At 41.7% G+C, this 24,826-nt stretch overlaps 2 protein-coding genes across 2 annotated transcripts; one reads left to right on the top strand and one right to left on the bottom strand.

Annotated features, from left to right (window-relative positions):
* Positions 1 to 205: 205 nt before the first annotated feature.
* On the bottom strand, positions 206 to 9,759 carry hapstr1b (HUWE1 associated protein modifying stress responses b). The gene is made up of 4 exons (XM_026928986.3): positions 9,368 to 9,759; positions 7,902 to 7,982; positions 1,649 to 1,909; positions 206 to 1,516 (listed from the first exon to the last, which is right to left on the bottom strand). The coding sequence occupies exons 1-4, from the start codon at positions 9,561 to 9,563 to the stop codon at positions 1,275 to 1,277; spliced, it is 780 nt and encodes a 259-aa protein (XP_026784787.3). The 5' UTR covers positions 9,564 to 9,759; the 3' UTR covers positions 206 to 1,274.
* A 2,347-nt stretch (positions 9,760 to 12,106) lies between these two features.
* Positions 12,107 to 23,192, top strand: abcg2b (ATP-binding cassette, sub-family G (WHITE), member 2b). Its single transcript, XM_053229739.1, has 15 exons — positions 12,107 to 12,337; positions 13,793 to 13,852; positions 15,046 to 15,163; positions 16,034 to 16,189; positions 16,264 to 16,421; positions 16,501 to 16,652; positions 16,748 to 16,831; positions 17,502 to 17,644; positions 17,833 to 17,984; positions 18,633 to 18,722; positions 18,854 to 18,978; positions 19,480 to 19,634; positions 19,733 to 19,822; positions 21,710 to 21,762; positions 22,454 to 23,192. Exons 1-15 carry the CDS (start codon positions 12,180 to 12,182, stop codon positions 22,599 to 22,601), a joined length of 1,842 nt encoding a protein of 613 aa, XP_053085714.1. The 5' UTR covers positions 12,107 to 12,179; the 3' UTR covers positions 22,602 to 23,192.
* Positions 23,193 to 24,826: the final 1,634 nt, after the last annotated feature.

Consider the following 24,826-nt stretch of genomic DNA (forward strand, 5'->3'; position numbering starts at 1 on the left):
ACGTGATTGACGTTACAGCCAGAACGACTTTCAGCTTCAGACCCGAGTATCACTTTAACAAGTGCATCGTTCTCTAGCGACGGTCGAGTTGCTCCAACGTTTTTCCAGCATGAGGTTATAAAGAAATAAAAGTCAACCCTGAGCGAGTGATCCATTAATCTCCCATGATCCTTTTTGGTCTGATGTGAAAGCACAGAACGCAGGGTTTAGTTAAAAGCTTCATTTCTTTAATGCAAGAATCATTATTGTACATTAACAATTCAATGGTCTCTGCACAGCTCTTTTTTACAATATGTACCACAAGTCTATGTCAGCACCTACTGTTATTTACATTTCATAAAGTTACACCGGAGATGTGCTGAGGAAGAGGAGGAAGAGGAAGAAGAGGAGGAAGAGGACGAGAGTGAGAGGAGGAGGAGGAGGAGGAGGAGTGGAAGATTACAGAATGAACTCATGAGAAGGATGAGAACTTCACAGTAGAAGAAAAATAAAATGAAGTGATTCAGGGTCATGCTCACACAGAGTAAGTACTGCTTTTGGAGCACTTGTGCCTGCTTCTTGAGCAGCAAAAAAAAACAAAAAACAAAAGAAAACAGAAGGCGAGAAATAAAATAAAAATACAAATAACATTGTAAATAATATTTAAAATTAAAATAATAATAATAACAATAAAAATAAAAAAAAAAACACTTGTTTGTCTTTAAGCCGCAGTGTGGTAGCTGAGCTGGGGCAGTGACAGGCGCTGTTTGGAGGAGGCAGGTATCACACACTCACACACACTCACACACACTCACATGTTCGCACTAACACACACTCACACACACTCACTATGCAAACCAAAAACACACCTTTACATTCATAACATCACTCACACCACTTATATCTCTCTCACACACACACACACACACACACACACACACACACACACACACACACACACACACACACACCCCGTTTCTCCCGCACTCGGTACGAGTTTCATCGTACTCGCTCGGACATTCGACGCGAACAGAAAAAGGTGAACTGAAGGTGTGTGAGTGTATGCAGGCGTAATCGCATGGAAGGGCACTTTGCGCTGAGCCTCCGCCTCCCGCTCGGTTCTTTCGATCGGTTCGGAGGAACGCGCCGGACCGCCGCGAGGTTTTCCCGTTCGGAGTAAAGATGGGAGGATGACTGACAAGTGGCTTTTTAGTTTGTTTAATTTCTCTTAATCTTTTCTTTTCCTTTTTTTTTTGTTTCCCCCCCCACTCCCCTCCGTGTCAACTCGAGACAGCTCAGATCATCCTATTGCGTTTGTGGGTGGGCGAGTCTGTGATGACATCACCGCACTGGGCGGAGCTCCGCTTGCGGGTGCCGTTGTCCAGGTGGAGCGCCATCTCCTCGGCGATGAAGGTGTTCAAGTCGACGTCGTGGAGACCGTTCCTGCGGCGGCCGGGGGTGGAGCCTGCGCTCAGGTGTGTGGGCGATCCCGGTGCTCCGGAGCGCATGCTTATACTCGCCATGGCACCGCTCAGGCCTGGAACACACACACACACACACACACACACACACACACACACACACACACACACACACACAGATATCTATTACATCAGAGTCACACTGAGTACGCAGGAATGAAAACGTGTTCAGTTTGGCGAAAACGTACCGTGCAGAGCGATGGCCTCCCTAAACGGCTGCAGGTCTGTCTCGACGGAAGAGCTCGTCTCTGATGACGGCGCCATGGCGATTCTGGGCGGAGCCCGTGAGCTGCGTGGGGGTGGGGCTTTGCCGCACAGGAAGCTGATGAGGTCCTCGCGCCGGATGGTCCGCCTCCTCTTCTTCACCCAGGCGAGCACGTCCTTGTTGCGTCTCTGGTGGCCGATCTGAATGCCTAGCTCGTAGCTGCGCTGGTGCGCTTCCACGCTCTCTGCGCAGAATAAAAACAAAACAAGTCTTTATTTAAAAATGTTTTTAAAAATCTAAACTGTTAAATTATTTACAGATGAACTGCTCAGGGTCATGCATTCATAACTGCAGCTCTAAGGTTCGTCCACAGACGTACACAAATCTTTTTTTTTTTTTTTTCTGCGTTTTGGGTCGACGCTTTTCAAAAACATCCAAGATGGAAAAAGAAATGCTTAATTTTTATATTTATTTATTTAATTTTTTTACTGTTTGTGTGTGAACGGGAAAAACACGGCGTCGCAGCATGAACCTGCGCTCGCGTACGGCGTTGATTACGATGCTGTTTATCACATCTGTGCACGTGATGCGATTTCTCGTGAACAACGTTGTTGCGCGGTCAGACGCCTAAACCCTTCTGGAAAGCTCCAGTAAACGCGCTGTACTGTCGTGTTCCTGTATCACGCCAATGCTGGACAGCTGTATAATCTACGCGACGTTCTCATATACGCCACGAGTTTTACTTCACGCTGAAAGTGAGCCAACAAGCATGATTTCAACAGCTGCCCTTAGACTTTAAGTACACGTTCACTTGGAGTTGTTTTTCTTCTTCTTTCCAGTACAGAGAAAACTCTTTCTTGTCTGCTGCAACCGCTAGTCGTTCATAAAGCAAAATGGCAGCTATAGTTATTCGCTCGCTTGTCGTGTGTGTGTGTGGTGTGTGTGTGTGTGTGTGTGTGTGTGTGTGAGAGAGAGAGTAGAATCATTTTTGATGTGTGGAATCGACTCCGGAGTTGACTCTCTGGAATCAGTGAATCGACTCTTTTTGGGATCGACTCTGACGCAAGCCGAAAACAAGATGGCGACTTGGTTTAGATTCAATTCGTCTCACACACACACACACACACACACGATGTATTGAAAAAGTATATTGTTTTAGTTAAGAAAATTAAACGACATAGCATTTATCAACGTTAAAAAACTCAAAAAGCTTCGCTGCTCGCTGACGAGTTGTGCTCTGAAGTGAGAAAACGTTCGTCTCTCAGACTAACCGCTCGCTCGTCATAGCGAGGAGCAGGAGACGTTCTCTGATAAGCTGAGAAAAATAAATATCTCCGTAAACGCGTGATGCAGCTCGGAAACCAGATACAGTCAGATAACTCCATACAGGAGTTAATAAGCGTGGCTCAAGCGGGTGCTCCGCGCTTTCAAATCTTTACTCGCATGAATAAAAAGGTTGAAAATGCGTCATGAAGCCCAAAGCGTAGCGAGATGTAAAGAGTTCTCACGCTTTACAAGAGGTCTGTAACTGGCTCCGGCATTTTCCATCTGATGAAACGGAGTCTGTCGGTTAGCTGCTGCAGCCTTGTTATAGGCACAACTTCTCTCTCGCAGCTGAATCGTGTGCAGATCTCACCGTGCGCAAGAGCGATACGATCCGACGTGATACAATACGATGTGACGCGATACGATACGATACGATGCAACGTCACGTGATACGATACGATTGTGACGTGATACGATTGTGACGTGATACGATACGATTGTGACGTGATACGATACGATGTGACGCGACGTGATATGATGCAATGTCACGTGATAAGATTTGATATGATACGATACGGTTGTGACGTGATACGGTTGTGACGTGATACGGTTGTGACGTGATACGGTTGTGACGTGATACGGTACGGTTGTGACGTGATACGGTACGGTTGTGACGTGATACGGTACGGTTGTGACGTGATATGATACAATGTGACGCGTATCAGATGCCTAGTTATCGCCATCACTTAAAGTTCTTTCCATCATCTGTGTGGTGCTTCGTAAGGTTTCGTACAGCGCGAGCAGCTCTGTGAGGAGATTTCCCCCGTCACGTCGCGAGACACGTCTGATGTATGGACGTGAATATTAACACACACAAAAGGGCTTTTCACACTTTGACCCCGAGTCATTCTAAACCCCGAGGAAACGGAATCCTGGGTTCTCTCGTTTCACACTGCTCACGCTTTACCCGGAGTTAACAGTTAATCCCGGCTAGTCATAATCTGACGTTTCACACCGTACACTCCTAAACCCTGGGGTAACGTTCTTATTTGCATATTTATGCCGTCAACAACCACGATTGGATAAATACTTTCACGTGAGGAAAAAATGTCGCTACGTAAATCGTCCTTGGCTGTTTTAAGCCTCCGGATGCACACAAAGACGAAAGACAGAAAACACAAATAGTTTTTTGAATTCCTTTTACGCATGGAGCGACGTGTTTACTTGTACAGTAGCGTAATTTTTTATTTTTCCCCTCAAACGCTGCAACTACTGTTTAAACAACACGCAGGGTTTCTGTGACTGTACGACGCACGTGATACGACGCACACGCTGTTTCAGATTTCTGCATCTAGATGCAACACTGACACCGCATCAGCGTCTCAACGCTGTACACGTTTCGCACCGCAAAAGCCGTTCTAAAAATCCCGCTTCTAAATTACAAGTGTGAAACGATCCTCTAGCCGGGGGTTAAAAGTGGGGTTTAGAACGACGAGGACGTTCAGCGCAGTGTGAAAAGCCCTAATGTCTATATAACGCTAACAAAAATAAACCCGACACTATCGAATCAGCCAACAGCAGCTTTACTTCGTGTTAAAAACCTGGCGTAAGATGAAAATGAACATAATCCTAGACTAGTATGTTAGCTAAGTAATAAACTCTGAGGTTAGCAAAAAAAGCTAGATGTAAAACTAGATACAACTCAGTTGTTGGTTTGTTTAGTGATGATTGCTGACATCACTGTGATTACAGCAGATATAACATACATTTAATAACAGGAACTGTAGAGTGTGTTAAAAATGACAATGTAAAAAACGAACATTCTGATTCGTGTGTGTGTGTGTATAAAATTTCTCAGTTTATACAATGGAGGAAAAACGAAAGCGCTTTAGACAAAGACACGAAGTGCATCTGCGTTCTCTCGCGCTGTCTGATCTCACTGATGTACAAGACCAAATCCATTCCGGTCAGAAAAGCACCCCGGGGCTTTAAGCAGAAAGAACAGGCCACACCGACGTCTCTGCAGCGTCTGCTAAACACTAACGCTCGAGATCTGTGCGAGAGATATTTACAGAAACATAGGGCAGCTAGGGCGGCTTGGGGACACGCTTTTACAGGAAAGTAATCAACAACAGGGCGGCGTGATGGCGCGGTCACGAGTTACAGCACTTACTTTACAGCAGCTATAAACATTCCTTCCGTGAGACTCCTTCCATAAACGCTGCATAAAGAAACATCTTACAGAAAACGACGATTTTTAAATCCGTTTGTTATCAGCGGATGAGTGAGTGAGCTGTTACTATAGACGAGCGCATTACTATAAACCTGCTGTTATGGAAAATTAATCAACACCTTCTGAGACATCACACAAAGCTTCAGTGAGTATCGACGCCGTAGTTCAGCCTGCACGCCGACGGTAGCAGCGAGCGCCGTGACGTCGGTTAAAATTCAAACTTCATGGAAATTAAGCCGCAGACTTCAGGAGCGAATCTCTGACCGGATTAACAGACTTCTCTTCTCACAGCAGTAAAGCATTTTCTTTAATAATTCGTCAGGACACGTGTGTTTACGAAATCGTGTGCATTTCTCTGTTGAATCGATAACGCCGCTTGTCGGACACGGATACGACTTTTTTCTTTCGATCCCTGTCTAAAGTCTACGCAGCTATCGGTGAAGCTCAACACCAGGAAAAGCTCTGCAAAGATCTGCAAACTGTGTGTGTGAATCCGACGTATTTAAAAGGACACGGAGGTTTTTTTTTTTAAAAAAAAAAAGGTGCGTTTGCGACAAGTTAAAAAGAATCGTTGTGCGCGTTTGCATGCGCTCGACTACTGTTATGCAAAAACGTTAAAAGACACAAAGAGACGACGTCACAGCACACACCAAATCGCATGCCAGTGCACGTGTGCGTACGCAACAGCACGTCTTTCAACGTGAAGCGCAATTCCGCAGGACGAAACGGGTTTTACGCCTTGCAGAATCTGCAAAACGTTAATTAAAAAAAAATAAATAAGACGCATCATAAAAATTCATTTTGGTTTTATTTAGTTCTGCCCTGAATAAACGATTTCACACTGCGGATGTTTCCATCTCGTCCACGAGACACAATAATAACTGAATCTACACACAGGAACCAGTTCAGAAGTTTCCCTACACTCGATTCTTAATCCTGTGTGTGTTTCCTGATGATCAGAGACTGTTTTTATGTTTTGTGAAAGTTGTTCATGAGTCTCTTGTTTGTCCTGAGCAGTTAAACTGCACACTGTTCTTCAGTAAAATCCTCCAGCTCCTGCACCTTCTCTGCTTTTCCAGCATCTTCTGCGTATCTGACTCCTTTCCATCAGCAGCTACATGATGCTGAGATCCATCTTTTCACACTGAGGGACTCGAACACGACTATTACAAAAGCTGCAAACATTCACTGATGCTCAAGAAGAGCCGGGGGGGTGTAAACTTTTGAACAGGATGATCGGTGTAAATTGTTATTATTGTGTCTTCTGGGAAATGTGTAAATATCTCATGTAGCTTCTGAAGGACAGTACTGAAGGAAAAAAAAATAAGATCGTTAAACCAAAGTTTTGGCGCACTTCGATCCGGTTTTAGACGGAGATTATTACGTCGAGCTTTACGACGTCTTTTCCGAATTGTGTAACAGACGGCCTGTTCTCCAGGTCAGATTATACGACGAGGTTCTAGCGGTTAAAGAAAAAGATTACGTGGTCGATCGGCGTGATCAGGAGTATCAGCGCGTGCAGAAAACATCCTCGCTTAAACACAAATGTTCTTCAAAGTGAGGTTGTTTACGTTTCTCCAAGGCCACTAGCGTATTCATAGCTGTCTTACGAGTTTTACGTTTAAAAAAAAAAAAAAAAAAAAAGGTGGTACATTTTCAATATGATGTTCTTTGCGTATGTTCTTTGATCTTTTTCAGTAACCGCTTTGGGCGCTTTTCGGCGAGATGTAGACGATAGAGAAGTTTAATATTAGAGACCATTTTCTGTGGAAATTTTTCGGTGCCGTTGCTAATAAATATACAAACTGAGGATAACTATAGACATGAAAACACACGTATTGATTATATTTCACTTTATCAAACTAAAAACATTTTCAATGTTTCCGTGACAGAAAGCGAGGATGCCGCGTCAGCGCTTCTTGCGAGTCGAGGCGAGAGATTATGCCGCGATCGATTCGGCTCATTAGCTGGTCAAAATTACGTCATTTTCGACGTTGGCAGACGAAGTGGGGGAAAAAAAACGTGTCCGTATTTTGTTAGCGAGGAGCTATCCAGCTAGCTGTGCTGAGTGAGCTGAAGAGTCAGTGTTATAGCTTCAACAAGCGACCGCGTCTGTACGTTGATTGGTCTAAAGCTAACGCATGTATATACAGTATAACTCGTTTAAAAGGTAAGAAGCGCCGCTGCTGTATTTCCTGCTGACGCTTTTGATTCTACTTCGCTCCGTAAACTTGTATAATTTGGAAGACTCCCATGTTGACGAGTAGGAATTGCGCTTTGACGGGTTTTCTTCGGCTGCTCGGAATCGGGGAATTACGAGTCGTGACCTCGGGTCGAACGCGGCATTAGTTACGCGAGATGGAGAGAAGGGGGCGGGGCTTCCAAAGGGTCAGTTAATATGTGAACGCTCAAAACACCTATGCAACTGTCAGTCATTTTAGATTCTCATGCTGATTGGCTCGTCTGGCGTTGTACTCGTACTGCGGACTCTTTTTGCGAGAGACGGCTCATAGCGGTGTCGTACGCCTACGTTAAAAAGCAAAGATCCTGCGCAAAAAAACAGCATATACGTCGCCAGGTCTTGAGATATGGATTAAAAAAAAATAATCTCGGATTCTTGGGTGTATCAGTACACTATGCGTCCCAAGACCACCATCTCAACTCATGACCAAAGAATTCTCTACGATGTGTGGTTCCTTCATCCGTACACGGCGCTGTTTTTTCGACCCAGACATACCTCTATAAAGGTTGGTGACGGCTGTAGCAGCATTTTGAAATGGGACCCACAGAGAAAGCCCCTGTTGCTGACACACTCGATCTGTAAGAGAAAGAAAAGCACAGGAAGTTCTTTATATTTCCCAGAAACACCATGTGTCATCATTTCCCCTGCCTGTTCACGTTAAGGTTAAGGTTAATGAAACAGCCGCCGGCTAAATCCCAAATATCCCCCCAACTGGACACCTAGTGCACTAGATAGGGCTCGAGTGTCATTATGTTGTAGTGCAGTCATGTAAGGAGCTGAGAGCTGTTAGAGACACGGCCAGGCTAGATGTCCTGGCTCATACACACACACACACACAAAGGCTGCGATGGAAATGCTCTCAAAACCCGAACAAAAATTCACACTGTTCACAAATAAACCCGCTCTGAGTGAGACGCACACTTTTAGCAGGTAATAATAATAAAACTTTAAGGATTAAATCTGATCTCTAGGAGGGCGACGCCATTTTGTTGGGAGTAGTAGTTTAGTTTTTATCAGATTTCGCACCGTGTAAAGCAGGACTGCGAGCCAAAACAAGTTCACTTAGACGAATAAACAGTTAGTTATGAGGTCAATAATAATAATCATCATCTTATAAAGTAGCAGATTTATCCCAAAAACAGAGCAAGGCCAAATAATGACCAGCACTCGGAAGCTGGACTGACCAACAATAACTCCAGCACAAATCGTAATAACTCAGCTGGCTGGCTATAAACCTTCCTTCGCCATTTTGTTTCTTTGCATTTTTTTAATCCAACGCTTCTTTGACATGAGCTGGATTTCTGTTTTTTTTTTAAAATGCAACTAGAAGTACGCAAATGTGTGTGTTCCAGCTCTGAATAAGGAGAAGGCGATCTGAAAACAGAGATGCTTTCGGCTATAAATTGTCTCAAGTTATTTTCACCCAGAGGAACTCCTCCCAGGACTTCGCCATTTTGTTTCACCAAATGATAGGCGTCAAAAAAGCCAAACAAACAAAAAAAACCGCTTTAAATCATACATGGCTCTTTAGTGTGACTATCAGAAAAGACACTCTGAACAAAACAGACACTGTGGATTAAAAATTTAAAGAATGTACCAGCTGAGAGTTTATCAATAATCAATAATCAGGCTGCCTAATTAGAGACGGGATTAGCATAAAAGCTAGCTAGCTAGCATAAGATAACGTTACAGGGTATTGACTAGCAAGCGACCTTCAGTGTGGATAGACGGGGAAATAGTGTTTTAAGGACTTCCAGGACAGAATGTTCGGTTCATTAAGAGTTTAAAAGAGCACTTTTGTGTCGCTGTGGTTTAGGAAGTTATACAAGGAAGCTACTCAAGCCGTAATGCCCTTTGTTTAGCTAGCAGGCTAACTGGTATCCCGGTTAGCTTAGCATGCACAGATGAGCGCTCGAGCTCGGCTCGCGCTTGTTATAGTGCGTATTATAGTGCACGCGGACCTTTGTAGAGCTGCGCGACCGCCGTGGCGGAGTTTTGGAAGAGATGCCACAGCTTCTGCCGGCTCTGCTCCGGCTCCTCCTCGCTCGGCTCGTCCTGCTCGGCCTCAGCCAGGCACTGCCGCTCCCATTTGGAGAACCAGTGCTCGGGTCCGTGCTCCTGGATCTCCGCTTCTCCCTCCTCCTTCTTCTCCTCCATAACTACTGATATCACCGACTATTGTTTTATGTGTCAGATAATATTTTTATACTTATTCCGAAATGAATTCCTGGATCCCGCCGCGGCCTTATCCACAGCTGTTAGGGTTTTTTATCCCCCCCCCCACGTCAAACCCGCGGCTGCATGGCGCATGAAGTCCACCGGTTGACAAAACAAAACGGCGACGCGCAGGCGAGACGAGCGCTCATGAAAACAAGTTACACTTTAAGCCCCGCCTTATTATATCTCAACCGACTCTGATTCGCTAACACTCAAACATGGGCGTGGTTTAATAAACCCAAGCCCCGCCTACATCACCGTTATGGACTCTCATTCGCCAACATTCGGATGCAGGCGTGGCTTAGCAACAACTTCCATGAAAACAAGTCGCCGCTCGAATCCCGCCTACTTAACCCAGATTCAACTCTCATTCGCCAACAGCCGGATGTGGGCGGGGCTTAACATCAGCGCTGATGAAAACAAGCAACATTTGCAGCTCTTCAAACCACACCTACTAGTGTTGGACCATACCACTGATTTATTTATTTATTTTTTAATTGATCCAATGATACCAAGACTAGTATCGCGATTTCGATACTTTAAAAGTCTTGTGTATATAAAAAAAGAGAGAAAATGTTAAACAATTTTCAAATGTGCAAAGTTGCAAAGATGATTTATATATAAAGATATATATTTATGTGAAATAAATCATTTGAGACTGCTCTCTCTTCGGGTCCTGTGTGTGTGTGTGTGTGTGTGTGTTTATATTTTAATGGATACCAAATGTTGGAATATCTGACAGTTTTACCCTTTTGGGGCCTTTTTTAAAACAAAAAAAATGCATGTTTTATTTATAATAATAATAATAATAATAATAATAATAATAATAAAGGATCCAAAATGGCTCCTTTTTGTTACTGAGATTAAGGTTAAGGCTAGACTTTGGTGTCGTCCTCACAAGGATAGCAAAACAAAAGTCAATCTTTTGTCTGATGTTAGGATCGATTTTCAGATGGAAACATGAGGATAGAAAGTGCTGATACTTCACTATCGATGTGTGCATCCATACTGTCAGATACAAATCATTCACCTTCATCTTCAGTAAGTGCTTTATCCTGGTCAGGGTCGCTGTGGATCCGGAGTCTATCCCGGGAAACACTGGGAGCGAGGTGGGAAGGTTGAACGTTTACTGTCACTGTCGAGGATAACAAAATTGTAGTGGCATCTCCAAGTGCACTCACAAACAGCACATACATCCGACCCTCCCCACATTCCCTCCCAACCACCCACAAGTACCACTCAACATAATACACCACATATAACGCACCTCCATTCTGCCCTCCCCACGTACCCCTGCTGCACATACGCAGGTTATTGCACATATACGATTTTTAGTTATTCCACATTCTGTATTATTGCACTGTTCTGCCTGTTAGGACACACTGGACGCAGAAGTGGTGTAATATCTATGAGTAATATTTTCACCCACCAGCCGAGGGAGCTAAAACCCCAACTTCCTCAGCTTCTCATTCTCACTAAAAGCAAGAGAGATTAAGACTAAGGAGCTCACAAACAATAACACAACATGCTACCACTGAATTTACACCAACATCTGACACCAATCCACGACTCACAAACACCTTCCCAGTCCAAATCTGAGTTTCTATTCTAAAGTTTATCAAACACAATTAGTCATTTACTCTGTACGTGCGTATTCGACTCCGCTGTTGGTGAGAACGTGTTGTTTATTTTTCTATAACCGCACACCCGTGAAACAAGGTCGTTCCTGTTCTCGCTTATGTTATAGCAGCTATAAACACTTGTTCCCTCACCAGTCTCTAAAAATATGCAGCTTGTTACATCATGTTACTGAGAAACCGTAAAGAATCGTAAACTCCTCTGTCCTGAAAATGTCGGAAAACTTAAAGTTACAGCTTTACCTCTGACTGCTACAAAGCACTGACACTGGAGACTCCTTCCACAAATGCGGAATAAACATCTCCTTACTTTAAACAATGACACACGTTTTATGTGGAGCGTCTGCCATACAAGTCCCTGTGAATGAGCTGTTACTATAGAAACGATAACAATAATAGCCAGAAGCTGCTGTTATAGATAATTAATCAACACCTTCTGACCAAAAATGAATTCAGAATCCAACAGCACCGTGGTTCAATTATAAATAAACAAAATGTAATTGTTGGCAAACTGCTGCGCTATAAGAGGAATATACGTAGAGAACTTGGGAATGTGCTGTTATTGGAAAATAATCAAACTTTGGAAAACTTCAGAATAAAGGTAACAGAAACTCGGCTTCATCGCACCGCCCTGACCTTCTGTTTCGGGTCATTATTACAAAGTTCAGGCTTTATCACCTTCTGCTTGACTTCTTTATATTATACATTGTTATGAAACAGTATGTAAAGTAACATGTGATGTAACACACACACACACACACACGAGCGTAACCTTAGAAGGACTTTGACCAGTTCACACAGCGGTCATGGGCTTTGCTGATATCTGATTTGATTGCTTGGATCAAACTGACTGGAACCCTCACCGACTGTCCTCTTTCTCTCGACATTCTCTGTTTCTCTGTTCTCTCATTTTGCCGCGATGGATCTGTCACCTCTGGGAGAGCGTAATGGCGAGAAAGTAAGTGTGAACGTCCCGGGACCGATTTTGTCCTTCCAGAACATCACTTACGTTGTGAGAGAGTCCCGGGGGCCGTGTCGGAAGAGAGCACCTGAGAGAGAGATCCTGAAAAATGTCAGGTCAGTGCTAACAGCGCAAGTATGAAGCTTACAGGATGCTTTTTTTTCTGGTCTATCATCAGTGGTTTGCTCCAGTAGCCCAACTTTAACACTGCTTTTCTGTGCGCTTATGTAAAACCATCTATCTAATATATTTCTGTATAAACTGGCCTAAAAAAATGACGAATGAAATATACTTTTATTCTTCATAAACTTTCCGCAGACACACACTGTGTACAGGGCTGCACATCTCTGCTGGGGTCTCCAAAAAATCATTTTAAACTGTATTACCATGTACATTCATTGCACGTTTTTTTTTTTTTTCTCATTTTTAAAAGAATGTTCTCTATCATTATTAAAAGAAAATCTTCATGAAAAATCATACAGTTATTCTAATGAAATGCTGCTTAAAAGACTTCTTTTTTGACTCACAGCAGCATTAAGTGCGTCCGAGCTTCGTAGAAGATTCTGACAGAAAGTCCAGCGAACTGTTCTGATCTTTCTGGAATATAAAAAACCCCAAAACTAAATCTGAGACAATATTTATAGGTAGAAATTTTTGTCAATTCTAAACAAAAATTCTCTCTCGCTCCAATTTGGGAAAGACATCATGGTTTTGAAGGATAGTTCCCTAACTTAATAAAGTTTATCTTATCTTATCTTATCTTATCTTATCTTATCTTATCTTATCTTATCTTACTCAGTCGCATTAGATAGAAAGCCTTACAGAAAATTCCACATGGCTTCAGGTTGAGATAGATGATGAACTTGAGAGGAAGTGCACAAGTTCTGAAGGTGAAATTCCAGTCTAGACCACACCCACTTCCAGTTCCATGCTCAAATGAGTTCAAATAATGAAAAAAAACAAACAAAGCATAATTAAATTATGTATACGTGTATGCTTACTTTTCCAGTACGTGTGAAAAGCGTGGTAGGTTGGATACAGCTGAGGACGCTGGAGGCAGGGGTCTCAAGAGAGAACAGCTGTCTTCAGTTGATTATTCTCTTTCTTGTTGTCACATACAAACAAGTAAAAAAGAAAAAAAGATGCCTGGCAGCCTACGGAAAGAGGAAAAATCAGATAAATAGTCTGCAGCGAGCCGCACACAGGTGTAAACAATCACTCATTACCGGCTCATTCTCTGGTGTTAAATGGCACTTCATATTTCGATTACACACACACCTAGCTTTGTGAAGGTCATTAAAATTTGTTCATTTTTGCTCATTTACAATGTATTCATTTTACAGACTCAAAACAATGTACATGTGAAGTAAAATGCATCGCAAGCATACTGAGAAGCTGAGAAGAGCATGTGGAACTTGAACTCACAACCTGCTGGTCAATCACAGCAATACCAATGCCTCCGTTTATATCCATGTGGATTTATGTCATAATTATTGTCCTTTTGGTTCTGCATAACCAATAATTCTTGACTATCAGCCTCAATGTGTTTGTTTTGTTATTGCTTATTTTAGTGGCATCATGAAGACAGGACTGAATGCGATCATGGGGGCAACAGGAAGTGGCAAAACCTCGTAAGTTTAAAGTTCTTTCAAACTCAACATCAATGTTATGCTCAGTACTTGGTAGGGCATGATAAAGATTTTAAATCAATAGCAGTTACAATCGAAATTTATTTAAAAATATCTAATATATTGTGTCCTAATATCTATTAGATACTGTATAAACAATACTGATGGAAATACACACACAAAACTCCCTTCTCATGTTTAGGGTTTGTCCTATTCGCAGGGAAAATTTATTTGGCCAAAAGCTACTTAGACGTACTTTCTGTAATGTAAAATTTACAGTGCTGTGCATAAGTATTGACCCCCTTTGAACTGTTCAACATTTTGTAGTGTTACAACTGGGAACTGAAAGCAATTTTATTTTATGAATCTACGCAAAATATCCCATAATACTTAAGTTTAAGGGGGTCAGTATTCAGTGATCTCAATATAAATACACTTGTTCTTAGAAGAACCCAAAGTTTGTAACAAACAGCATCAGAAAGACCAAGGAGCAATCAAAATAAAGTTCTGGAAACCTGTCAGGGTTTGGTCATAAAATAAAATATCCCAAATTTTGAACATCAAACATCACACATTAATTCCATAATTTAAAAATGGAAGGAATACGGAACAACCAAGAAAGCCGTCCATCAAAAGTCAGTGACCAGGTAAAGAAGGGATTTATCAGAGAAAAAACCCTGGAGGCCAAGGGTCACGCTGAATATGATGCTACCGCCACCATGCTTCCCAGAATTGGGTTTCTGCCAAACGTATTGCTTTACACCAAGGCCAAAATTTTTAGAAAATTTTACTCTCATCAATCCAGAAAACCTTTTTGCTAAGTCTCCAACACGTCTTTGAAAGCAATGTGGATGAATAATTATGCACTCGCAACTTTTATGCTTTTTATTTGCAAATAGTTTAGCAAACTATACTGATTTTCCCCCACATCATTATTAAGGGATATACTATATATTTTTATCCCAATGAAGTCCATTTCAGTTTCAGTTCCAAGCTTGTAACACTACAAAAGGTGGAAAAGTTCAACTGGTTATACGTATTCATGACACTGTAATTTAAAATACAGCAACTGAGAATTCATTCTATTCATTCATTTGTTGTACTTTTCGTAGAACTTTTTTGACACAAACAGACCATACGAGTAAAATACACATCAGGGTGTGTGTGTGTGTGTGTGTGTGTGTGTGTGTGTGCAGACTTTTGGACATGATCGCTGGCAGGAAGGATCCTCGTGGCTTACGGTCGGGTCAGATCTTGGTCGATAACAAGGTTGTCACTTCTGAACTGCGTCTCACCTCAGCTTATGTTGTTCAGGTGAGCGAGATCTTTCAAATAAACTTTAGTCACTTGATTGATTGCTGGCAATATTGAAGGTGCAGCACATCCCTTAGAACACGTTATGAGATTCTAAAAACCTGCTTTTTAAAGAACAAACACGCTAGAAGAAAGAGAAGAAATTGTATTTCTACATCATTATGATAAACTCCGGAAAGTTAAAGTTAAACTCCACCCTGAGAAACAGTAAATATGTCCATACTGAAATATGTGACGTGTTTAGTGATTCTGGTGCTAATCGGTTGATTGGTGCTGTATTGTCGTTATTCCTGTGAGACGTTTGCGGTTGTGTGTTGTTCTGATGTCACAGGACGACGTTGTTACCGTTATTGTTATTGCTAGCGCAGTTACAGGGGAGTTTCATAGGAGAAGAGAAATCAACAAACTGAAAAGTGAAGTTAGGGTTAGATTTATTTAAAAAAAAAACTTCCAGCATCATATTAATAAGAAACCCAGCATAGAAGTAGCGGAGATGTTAACGCAAATGCTGTACTTAAAGTCCCAGGATGCATTGCAGCTATACGACGGCGAGATAGCAACGTACAAGATGACGAGCATGCCGGTATTAGCGTGAGAGTTAAAGCTTTGGAAGCTGATCTGCTCGAGCAGAGTGTTCAGATCTCACAGGATGTGAGAGAGCTAGACAGCCTAAAGGACTAAAGCGCCGCTGCATCGCTCTCATTAGGCAGAGATGAAGATGAGGGTTAAAACCCTCTGCAGCACTACCAGAACAGGATTATGGGTAATGTAGGAAACTGTTAACCAAAGTGAGAAATGAGGGGAAATATCAATGAAAGAGTTTGAACAAACAGTAAAAATAACTGATATCGATATCTCCTTATGTATTAGGACGACATTCTGATGGGCACCCTGTCCGTCCGAGAGAACCTCATGTTCTCCGGACACTTGCGCTTGCCACGCCATCAATACTCCACTTCTGACAAACAAAAGAAAGTGACGAGCGTTATCAGTGAGCTGGGACTTGAGGACTGCGCTGACACCAAGGTAAAATCTGCACACTGTCATCCATAATGTAGTGTGTTTCTGTTTAGTGCACTTTTTCCTTCTCTTGTTGTTAGATCGGTACCGAGTTTCTGAGAGGCGTGTCTGGTGGAGAGAGGAAGCGTTGTAGCATAGGAATGGAGCTCATCACTTCTCCGTCGCTCCTTTTCCTAGACGAGCCGACTACTGGACTCGACTCCAACACGGCCAACAGCATCATAGCTCTTCTGCACAGGTACCACAACATCGGCCACGGAAAAACGTCTTGAGCTTATCACATACTAGCATGTCGTGTTTCTCTCGCTTTCTCCCAGACTGTCCCGAAGTGGCAAGACCATTATATTCTCCATCCACCAGCCGCGTTACTCCATCTTCAGACTCTTCGACCACCTGACTCTGCTCCACAAAGGAGAGTGTGTCTACGCCGGTCCTGCTAATGATGGCATTCAGTACTTTAATGACTTGGGTAAAGGTCATTTACACACACACACGGAAACAAACACAGACTCGCTGTAATGTTTCTACAAGGTATGATTTATTGTGTGTTTTTTTAACGATAAGGTTATGAGTGCGAGGCTTTCAACAATCCTGCAGATTTCTTCCTGGACATCACAAATGGGGAACTTTCGCCTGCAGTGCCAACAGGTAAATTATTAGCTCTAAGTAGAATTTCATCTAATTAATCTGCTAAGCTAAAAATCATGAGAAAAATTCACAAATTTATTTTAGACTAGGGGGTTCATTTTTACGCATTCAAAAAAAGTATTCGACTTTGTCGTCTTTTTCGTAGTTAAAACAAAAGCAATTTCGTGACATTGTTCTGAACCTCTTTAGGGTAATGATGGAAAGAGGATGCGATGTTTAGAGCAGTGTCTGGGAGGTTAACTAGCTGAGTTAACTAGCTAAACTAGCTGAGAGGGATTGGATAGTGATGCGCAATACGCGGCTCTGAAAGGGCTCTCACACACAGCGCCGGTCACAACTCACTCTGCCGCAGAGCGCAGGTTTTATTTCTATTTTATTTCATTTTAAAGGATGACAGAAATAACTGCAGAAGGAATGATTTCAGTTCAACGTTCCATCAAAGCAAAAGAACATTTCTAAAAAAAAAATACGACTTTTCCCAGCTTACAGTTGGCTTTATCTAGTCTGAAATATTTTCGATTAACGAAGTAGTCTTAGCTGCTTTCTTTACCGTATGACTCGTGAATGTTTCGGGACACTATTATATGCAACTTCTATCTTAGAAAGATGTTTCAGAACATTTCCACACTTTCCGCTGTGTGTGTGTGTGTGTGTGTGTTTTTCCCAATAGATAAATCCCTGGCGGAGCTTTATAGAGATTCTCAGGATTATGCTGCGCTCACAGAGGAGCTGAAGCAAATCACAGTCCCGTCTGATTGTAATATCACAGCGAAACGATCATCACCATCTTATGTAACACCGTTCTTCTATCAGGTGTGTGTGTGTGTGTGTGTGTGTGTGTGTTGGGGATTCATTAGTGAATCATTAACTGATCCTTTCCTTTATCTGAAATGACCACATGTTGAACTGGAGTTATCAAAAAAAAACAGGTGTGTCCGAGGTGATAAATCTATAAATGAATTATCTCCTGTGTGTGTGTGTGTGTGTGTGTGTGTGTTCAGTTACACGTCGTGTCCCAGAGGACGGCGCTGAACTTGTTGAGGAATCCGCAGACCTCTTATGCGCAGATGGCGCTGAACATCCTGTTTGGAGTGATGGTGGGACTCATTTACTTTCAGTTGCCTCACACGCTACCTGAAGCCCTGCAGAACAGGTATACGCCCATCCTTCTCTCCATCCCTCCATCCGTCCATCCGTCCATCCTTCCATCCTTTCCGTCTAATCTTATCTAATCCCATCCATCCATTAATCCATGACAAATCACCTGTTGGTCCTTCAAGTCAACCACAAAGCTATGGAGGAATATTTCTGACTATAAATAAATAAATAAGTCAATCAGTAGATAGATAGATAGATAGATAGATAGACAGTGTAACATGACAATAAATAAATAAATATATAGATAAATAATAAATAATAGCATAAATATATTTCACGGTTCATGCATTTCTTCATTTCGAGTAACAGGATGCAACATAGCATTTTTCACTTCTCCATTCTGATTGGTCAGATGCAAATGCAACTATAAATGGATAAAAAGTATGATGTTTCTTTCTTTAATAAATACTAACGTTGTAATTGTAATTGGCAAATTCGCTGCGGTGTAAGAGGAATAAAACACTTCAGGACGTGCTGTTATTGGCTGGTAACAGCACACCCCCAAGTGTGTTAGTTCGTTCCTTACGTATCAGTCAATCATAGCAGTAAGAAAACATGGGCATTGTGAATATCGTGAGAGCATTTGGCAGTGTAGTGTAACCGTGTGTGTGTGTGTGTGTGTGTGTGTGTGTGTTGATTTCAGAACCGGAGCGTTCTTCTTCCTCATCATCAACATGGTGTTTGGAAACCTGTCAGCAGTGGAGATCTTCATTAACGAGAGAGCGCTGTTTGTGTGAGTGTGTGACATTTTAATGACTGAATTTGGTAATTTTCACCACATTAGCTCCCAGTAAGTGGTGTGTGTGTGTGTGTGTGTGTGTGTGTGTGTGTGTGTGTGTGTGTGTGTGTGTGTGTGATTCTCAGGCATGAGAACTCGAGCGGCTATTACCGAACCTCGGTGTACTTCCTGTCCAAAGTGTTTGTAGATTTAATACCAAACCGCATGATACCTATCCTTGTTTTCTCTGCCATCGCATACTACATGATGGGTGAGTAAAAGATACATAATAATTTATTCTAATAACATTTATTTATTTATGTAATATTTTATTTTATTTCTTTGTACTTTCTACTGAAAATTTGCTACATGGATTTAATTGTTTAATTACATTTTTTTAAATTATTTATTTTATCTGCAGGCTACCATTTTACATTACATAGATATATTATATTAAATTACAAAATGAAATTATTTCCATACTTCATAGCAGGTTTTATTATATATAGTACTGTATACTTATAAAAGGGAAAATATCTCAGATGAACATCAGGGATGATGTGGGGACATCTTTGGCGAGTCCCTACGAAAAAAAAAACACCTGCTTTTTAAATAAATAAATAAATAAATGAAAAAGAGTTCTGTTTTCACTACTGAGGTTAAGATTAGTGTTAAATTTCTATGTTCAGGCATTAATTAACTGCAATGTAAAGTCCTTATAAGGATGGTATAGCGTGTGTGTGTGTGTGTGTGTGTGTGTGTGTGTGTTCAGGGCTAAAGCCAGCGTTCGTGGCGTTTCTGTGCTTCTCACTGACCCTGTCTCTGGTGAATCTGGCGGCGGTCAGTCTGGCTTTCCTGGTCAGTGCCAGCGTGAACTCCTTCGCCATGGCCAACGTTCTCATCGCGCTGCCCTTCGTCTTCATGATGGTCAGCGTTTTCATCCCACAGCTTCGGCTTTTATATTATACTTATTATAAGATTTATTATTATTATAAGATACCCATCTTTCTGGTATAAAATGACAGGTGTTCGGCGGCTTCCTGGTGAATCTGAACGCCATGCTGAGCTGGCTGTCCTGGCTCAAGTGGATCAGCATCTTCCGATACGGACTGAACGTAAGGAAAGAGGGATGAGAAAGTCAGACACTTTCATACATTTTCAGTCATAAAAATGGCACGATAGCTGTGCCAAGAACACACACACATAAAGCCACAAATACAAACTGAGTGGCTGTGCTGTAGTTAACCGAAGTGTAACTACGCTTCTAAAAATACTTCTAAAATTTCATTAAAATGCGGCACTGCAACGTTTACCAAAGTGTCTATATTATTCAGCAATCTTGGTGACATTCAATATTTCAGGTAATGAAATGATCAAATATCCCATTATATATACACTATATTACCAAAAGTATTCGGTCCCCCATCCAAATGATCAGAATCAGGTGTCCTAATCACTTGGCCTGGCCACAGGTGTATAAAATCAAGCACTTAGGCATGCAGACTGTTTTTACAAACATTTGTGAAAGAATGGGCCGCTCTCAGGAGCTCAGTGAATTCCAGCGTGGAACTGTCATAGGATGCCACCTGTGCGACAAATCCAGTCGTGAAATTTCCTCGCTCCTAAATATTCCACAGTCAGCTGTCAGCTTTATCATAACAAAATGGAAGAGTTTGGGAACAACAGCAACTCAGCCACGAAGTGGTAGGCCACGTAAACTGACGGAGAGGGGTCAGCGGATGCTGAAGCGCATAGTGCAAAGAGGTCGTCGACTTTCTTCACAGTCAATTGCTACAGAGCTCCAAACTTCATGTGACCTTCAGATTAGCCCAAGTACAGTACGCAGAGAGCTTCATGGAATGGGTTTCCATGGCCGAGCAGCTGCATCCAAGCCACACATCACCAAGTGCAATGCAAAGCGTCGGATGCAGTGGTGTAAAGCACTCCGCCACTGGACTCTAGAGCAGTGGAGACGCGTTCTCTGGAGTGATGAATCACGCTTTTCCACCTGGCAATCTGATGGACGAGTCTGGGTTTGGAGGTTGCCAGGAGAACGGTACATTTCGGACTGCATTGTGCCGAGTGTGAAATTTGGTGGAGGAGGAATTATGGTGTGGGGTTGTTTTTCAGGAGTTGGGCTTGGCCCCTTAGTTCCAGTGAAAGGAACTTTGAATGCTTCAGGATACCAAAACATTTTGGACAATTCCATGCTCCCAACCTTGTGGGAACAGTGCACAAAGCAAGGTCCATAAAGACATGGATGACAGAGTCTGGTGTGGAGGAACTTGACTGGCCTGCACAGAGTCCTGACCTGAACCCGATAGAACACGTTTGGGATGAATTAGAGCAGAGACTGAGAGCCAGGCCTTCTCGACCAACATCAGTGTGTGACCTCACCAATGCGCTTTTGGAAGAATGGTCAAAAATTCCTATAAACACACTCCTCAACCTTGTGGACAGCCTTCCCAGAAGAGTTGAAGCTGTAATAGCTGCAAAAGGTGTACCGACATCATATTGAACCCTATGGGTTAGGAATGGGATGGCACTTAAGTTCATATGTGAGTCAAGGCAGGTGACCGAATACTTTTGGTAATATAGTGTATATATATATATATATATATATATCAAATATCTCCTAGCATTTTTGGAAGGAGTCTCCAGTGTCAGTGCCTTGTAACCACCAGAGGTAAAGCTGTAACTTTAAGTAACATAAGTGATAACAGGAACTAACATCAAATGCAACTAGAAACGCTAGAAAAACTAGAAAAAAGTATGATATTTCATACATAAATAAATGTATGTAAGAGGAAAAAATGGTGTAAGAGGAATAAAACACTTCAGGATGTGCTGTTATTGGAAAATAATCAACTTTGTGGTGATGGTAACTGTAACTCCACCATGTTTTTGTTTTCCATATGTGCATTTTCCTGCAAGAAACGCAGTTATTTCCGTTTGCTATGAAGAACATAATGCAGTATTATGATTGTATTCTGTGTTTCCAGGCGATAAGCATCAATGAAATGACAGGACAGGTGTTTTACAACAACGGCTCCAGGTACGTACTGCCTTAAAATCAATCCCAAGCAAATATTCGTAGGAATTCTAACCAAAGATGTGCAAAAAACCTATCACTGCTCGAGCGAGTCATCGCTTCACCTTAAAGATGTCATTTTTCACTGTATTTTTAAACCTGTTAAAATCATAGTAGCTCAAAGATACTCCAAAAAATCTCCAAACATCAAACAAAAAAGATTTCCGTACTGAACACACCGGAATATTCGGTTCTTCTTTCCTCGTTTCTTAATTCCTATGAGCCCTTTTAAGAATTGGTACGTCCCTAAAGATGTAGGACTTCGTCTGATTTCAGGGTCACGGCCTGAAGGATGAGGATCGTAGAATCCAGCAGGCATCACTCAGGGTTTTAGGATGCACTGACAGTTTTAACAGAGGAGGCGGAGTTTGTTGAGAGGAAGGTGAAGACTTTTAGGTAGCAGAAGGCACTAAAGATGACAAACTGCTCCTATTTTTCTCAAAACGTGATCATTTTATCACTTCTGCCCCACTAGCGAGTTCACCCAATGCTACACTAACATGCTGCATCAGTGTAACACACTCGCAGCAAAGAGCTATCCGCCGTCTTCCGCATACACGAGCACACTGTCCCCGGCGAACTCTACATACGTAGCAGTGTAAATTAAATGCTGTGATGAATTGTATTGAATTGCGTGCATTCTTCGTTGCTGAAGATTAACAGGAGAGATGTATCTGGAGGCTCAGAGAATCGACTACAGCACTTGGGGGTTCTGGCAGAATCACGTGGCTTTGCTGGGCATCGTGGTGGTGTGTATGACGCTGGCCTACGTGCAGCTCCTCAGGATTAATCGCTGGAAGTGACGGAATCACGACGCCGTGAGGAAAAGTAGAAATAAAACCGTATCTGTTATTACACACTCCTACACCAGCGTTCAACAGTCCACTCAGATTCACACACTACATTTAAATCTATCAAACAGTTCATTGTGTTTATTTGCCAGTTTGGACATCAGCTTATAATTTCAATGTTTAACAAAAGAAATCGTGAATCATCGTGTTTTCCATCGTCATCTACGGCTCCTGTGAACTTTCTGAACAGGAGCAACAAGATGACATCATGGAAAGACACTCAGCGTTTTTTAAACAATCAGTTTACATCCTTTAATGAACAAAATTTGTATTTTGTTTTTGTTTTTTTTTGTAATTAACTTGTGTTTTATACATTTACTATTGTTAATAAAAAGGTAAAAATAGCTGTAAGCCTCTTTAACTATAAGAAAATTAAATTACACATCCCTTTCCCTCTTTTTTCAACTTTAACTGAAATTATTTTTTCATTATAATTATTTAATTATATAATTAAATTATTTATTAAATTATTTTTTGATGTAATTTTATTTCATCTTTGACCCTCTTTGTCTTGTAGTGTGGAATTAGTGTGCTTAGTGTTTTCTTTTAGTTTAGTGTTTTTTTTTTGTTTGTTTTTGTTTTATTACTACTTTTTTTTAAAATACAAAACATTAAAATTCATTTCACTGTTTTTGGTTTGTAAAAATGTTTAAAATGAACTTTTTGCACAATCTTAATGAAAAGTAAACAGTGAATAAAGCTTCACTGTAGGTGTTCCTGTGTATTTCACTCTAAATTATTGCAACAGTAATTTCAATAAACAAATAAATAAATAAATCAGATCAAACACATGAAATCTTTGAGTCGGCTCTCGACGTTCACCTGAAAGATCCGATTCAAGGAACCGATTCATCACAAACTGCGACTCTGAATGAGTCAATCTGGATTTAGCCACTAGGTGGCAGCACGTGACCAAATTCCTCCAAAATCTCTCTCTCTCTCTCTCTCTCTCTCTCTCTCTCTCTCTCTCTCTCTCTCTCTCTCTCTCAGTTCAGTGTGCTTTATTGGCATGACAAAATATATCTGTACTGCCAAAGCAACATACAACAGAGCAAGAGAACCAGGAATTGAAAAAAACAAAGTGAAAAATAGTAATAAAAATACCATAAATAAACAGATGGCAAATAAATATGTAGCCAAATTAATAACTATATGCAACATCATATACATTAATCTCTCTCTCTGTCTCTTTCTGTCTCTCTCTCTCTCTCTCTCTCTAGTCACAGTCAGCAGGTTGCTTTATTGGTGATATGAACATTTATGTTGCTGAAGTTTGGATACAGACTTTGGGAACAAATTAGAAAATAACTACAGACATAAATAAATAAATAGAAACAAATATACATTCAACAATACAGTCAAAAAGAAACACTAGTAATGACTCTTGCTCTCTCTCTCTCTCTCTCTCTCTCTCTCTCTCTGTGTGTGTGTGTGTGTGTGTGTGTGTGTGTGTGTGTGTGGGCAGTAAGGATGAGGATGACTCTGCAAATGTCCTCTTAGTGGAAATGAATTAGAATCTGGAGACTCTGGAGAGAGAGAGAGAGAGAGAGAGAGAGAGAGAGAGACATACTAATGTGATGAAGTCACTATATGTTTCTTTGTGTGTGTGTGTGTGAGAGAGAGAGAGAGAGAGAGAGAGAGGTTGCATTATAGTTAACTCTTATGCACATCTGCTAGACATTAGTACCTCTTGCCAAGCCTTCCCTCTGGTGTGTGTGTGTGTGTGTGTGTGTTCGTTCACTGCAGAGAAAATGCATGACCTCGAATTGTCATGTTCTGCAGGGTTCTCAAGTTACACCCTGCCCTGTATTATCAAGGCGACCTCTTAGCAAGTGAGGAGGAAGTGTGTGTGTGTGTGTGTGTGTGTGTGTGTGAGAGAGAGAGAGAGAGAGAGAGTGCACAGTGTGTGTGTGTGTGTGTGTGTGTGTGTGTGTGTGAGAGAGAGAGAGAGAGAGAGAGAGAGAGTGTGTACAGTGTGTGTGTGTGTGTGTGTGTGTGTGTGTGTGTGAGAGAGAGAGAGAGAGTGTACAGTGTGTGTGTGTGTACAGTGTGTGTGTACAGTGTGTGTGTGAGCTCATTTTGTTATGCAAACCCTTACTTTCTCACCCACAACTTTGGTGACTTTGCACTTGCTGTTTCCATGGCAACACTTTATCTATAGTCATAAATCTGAGCAA

Source organism: Pangasianodon hypophthalmus, chromosome 26 (genome assembly GCF_027358585.1).
Source record: "Pangasianodon hypophthalmus isolate fPanHyp1 chromosome 26, fPanHyp1.pri, whole genome shotgun sequence".
In the NCBI taxonomy this organism is placed as follows: Eukaryota; Metazoa; Chordata; class Actinopteri; order Siluriformes; family Pangasiidae; genus Pangasianodon; species Pangasianodon hypophthalmus.

What these genes read in the sequence shown, in the direction of transcription:
- hapstr1b (XM_026928986.3), bottom strand. Translation starts at nt 9,563, where the DNA reads ATGGAGGAGAAGAAGGAGGAGGGAGAAGCGGAGATCCAGGAGCACGGA. An exon ending in GGTCGCGCAGCTCTACAAAG is followed by an intron (nt 7,983 to 9,367) that starts GTCCGCGTGCAC and finishes TTTCTCTTACAG; the next exon opens with ATCGAGTGTGTCAGCAACAG. An exon ending in CGTCACCAACCTTTATAGAG is followed by an intron (nt 1,910 to 7,901) that starts GTATGTCTGGGT and finishes TATTCTGCGCAG; the next exon opens with AGAGCGTGGAAGCGCACCAG.
- abcg2b (XM_053229739.1), top strand. Translation starts at nt 12,180, where the DNA reads ATGGATCTGTCACCTCTGGGAGAGCGTAATGGCGAGAAAGTAAGTGTG. An exon ending in TCAGTACTTTAATGACTTGG is followed by an intron (nt 16,653 to 16,747) that starts GTAAAGGTCATT and finishes TTTAACGATAAG; the next exon opens with GTTATGAGTGCGAGGCTTTC. An exon ending in TAACACCGTTCTTCTATCAG is followed by an intron (nt 17,645 to 17,832) that starts GTGTGTGTGTGT and finishes GTGTGTGTTCAG; the next exon opens with TTACACGTCGTGTCCCAGAG.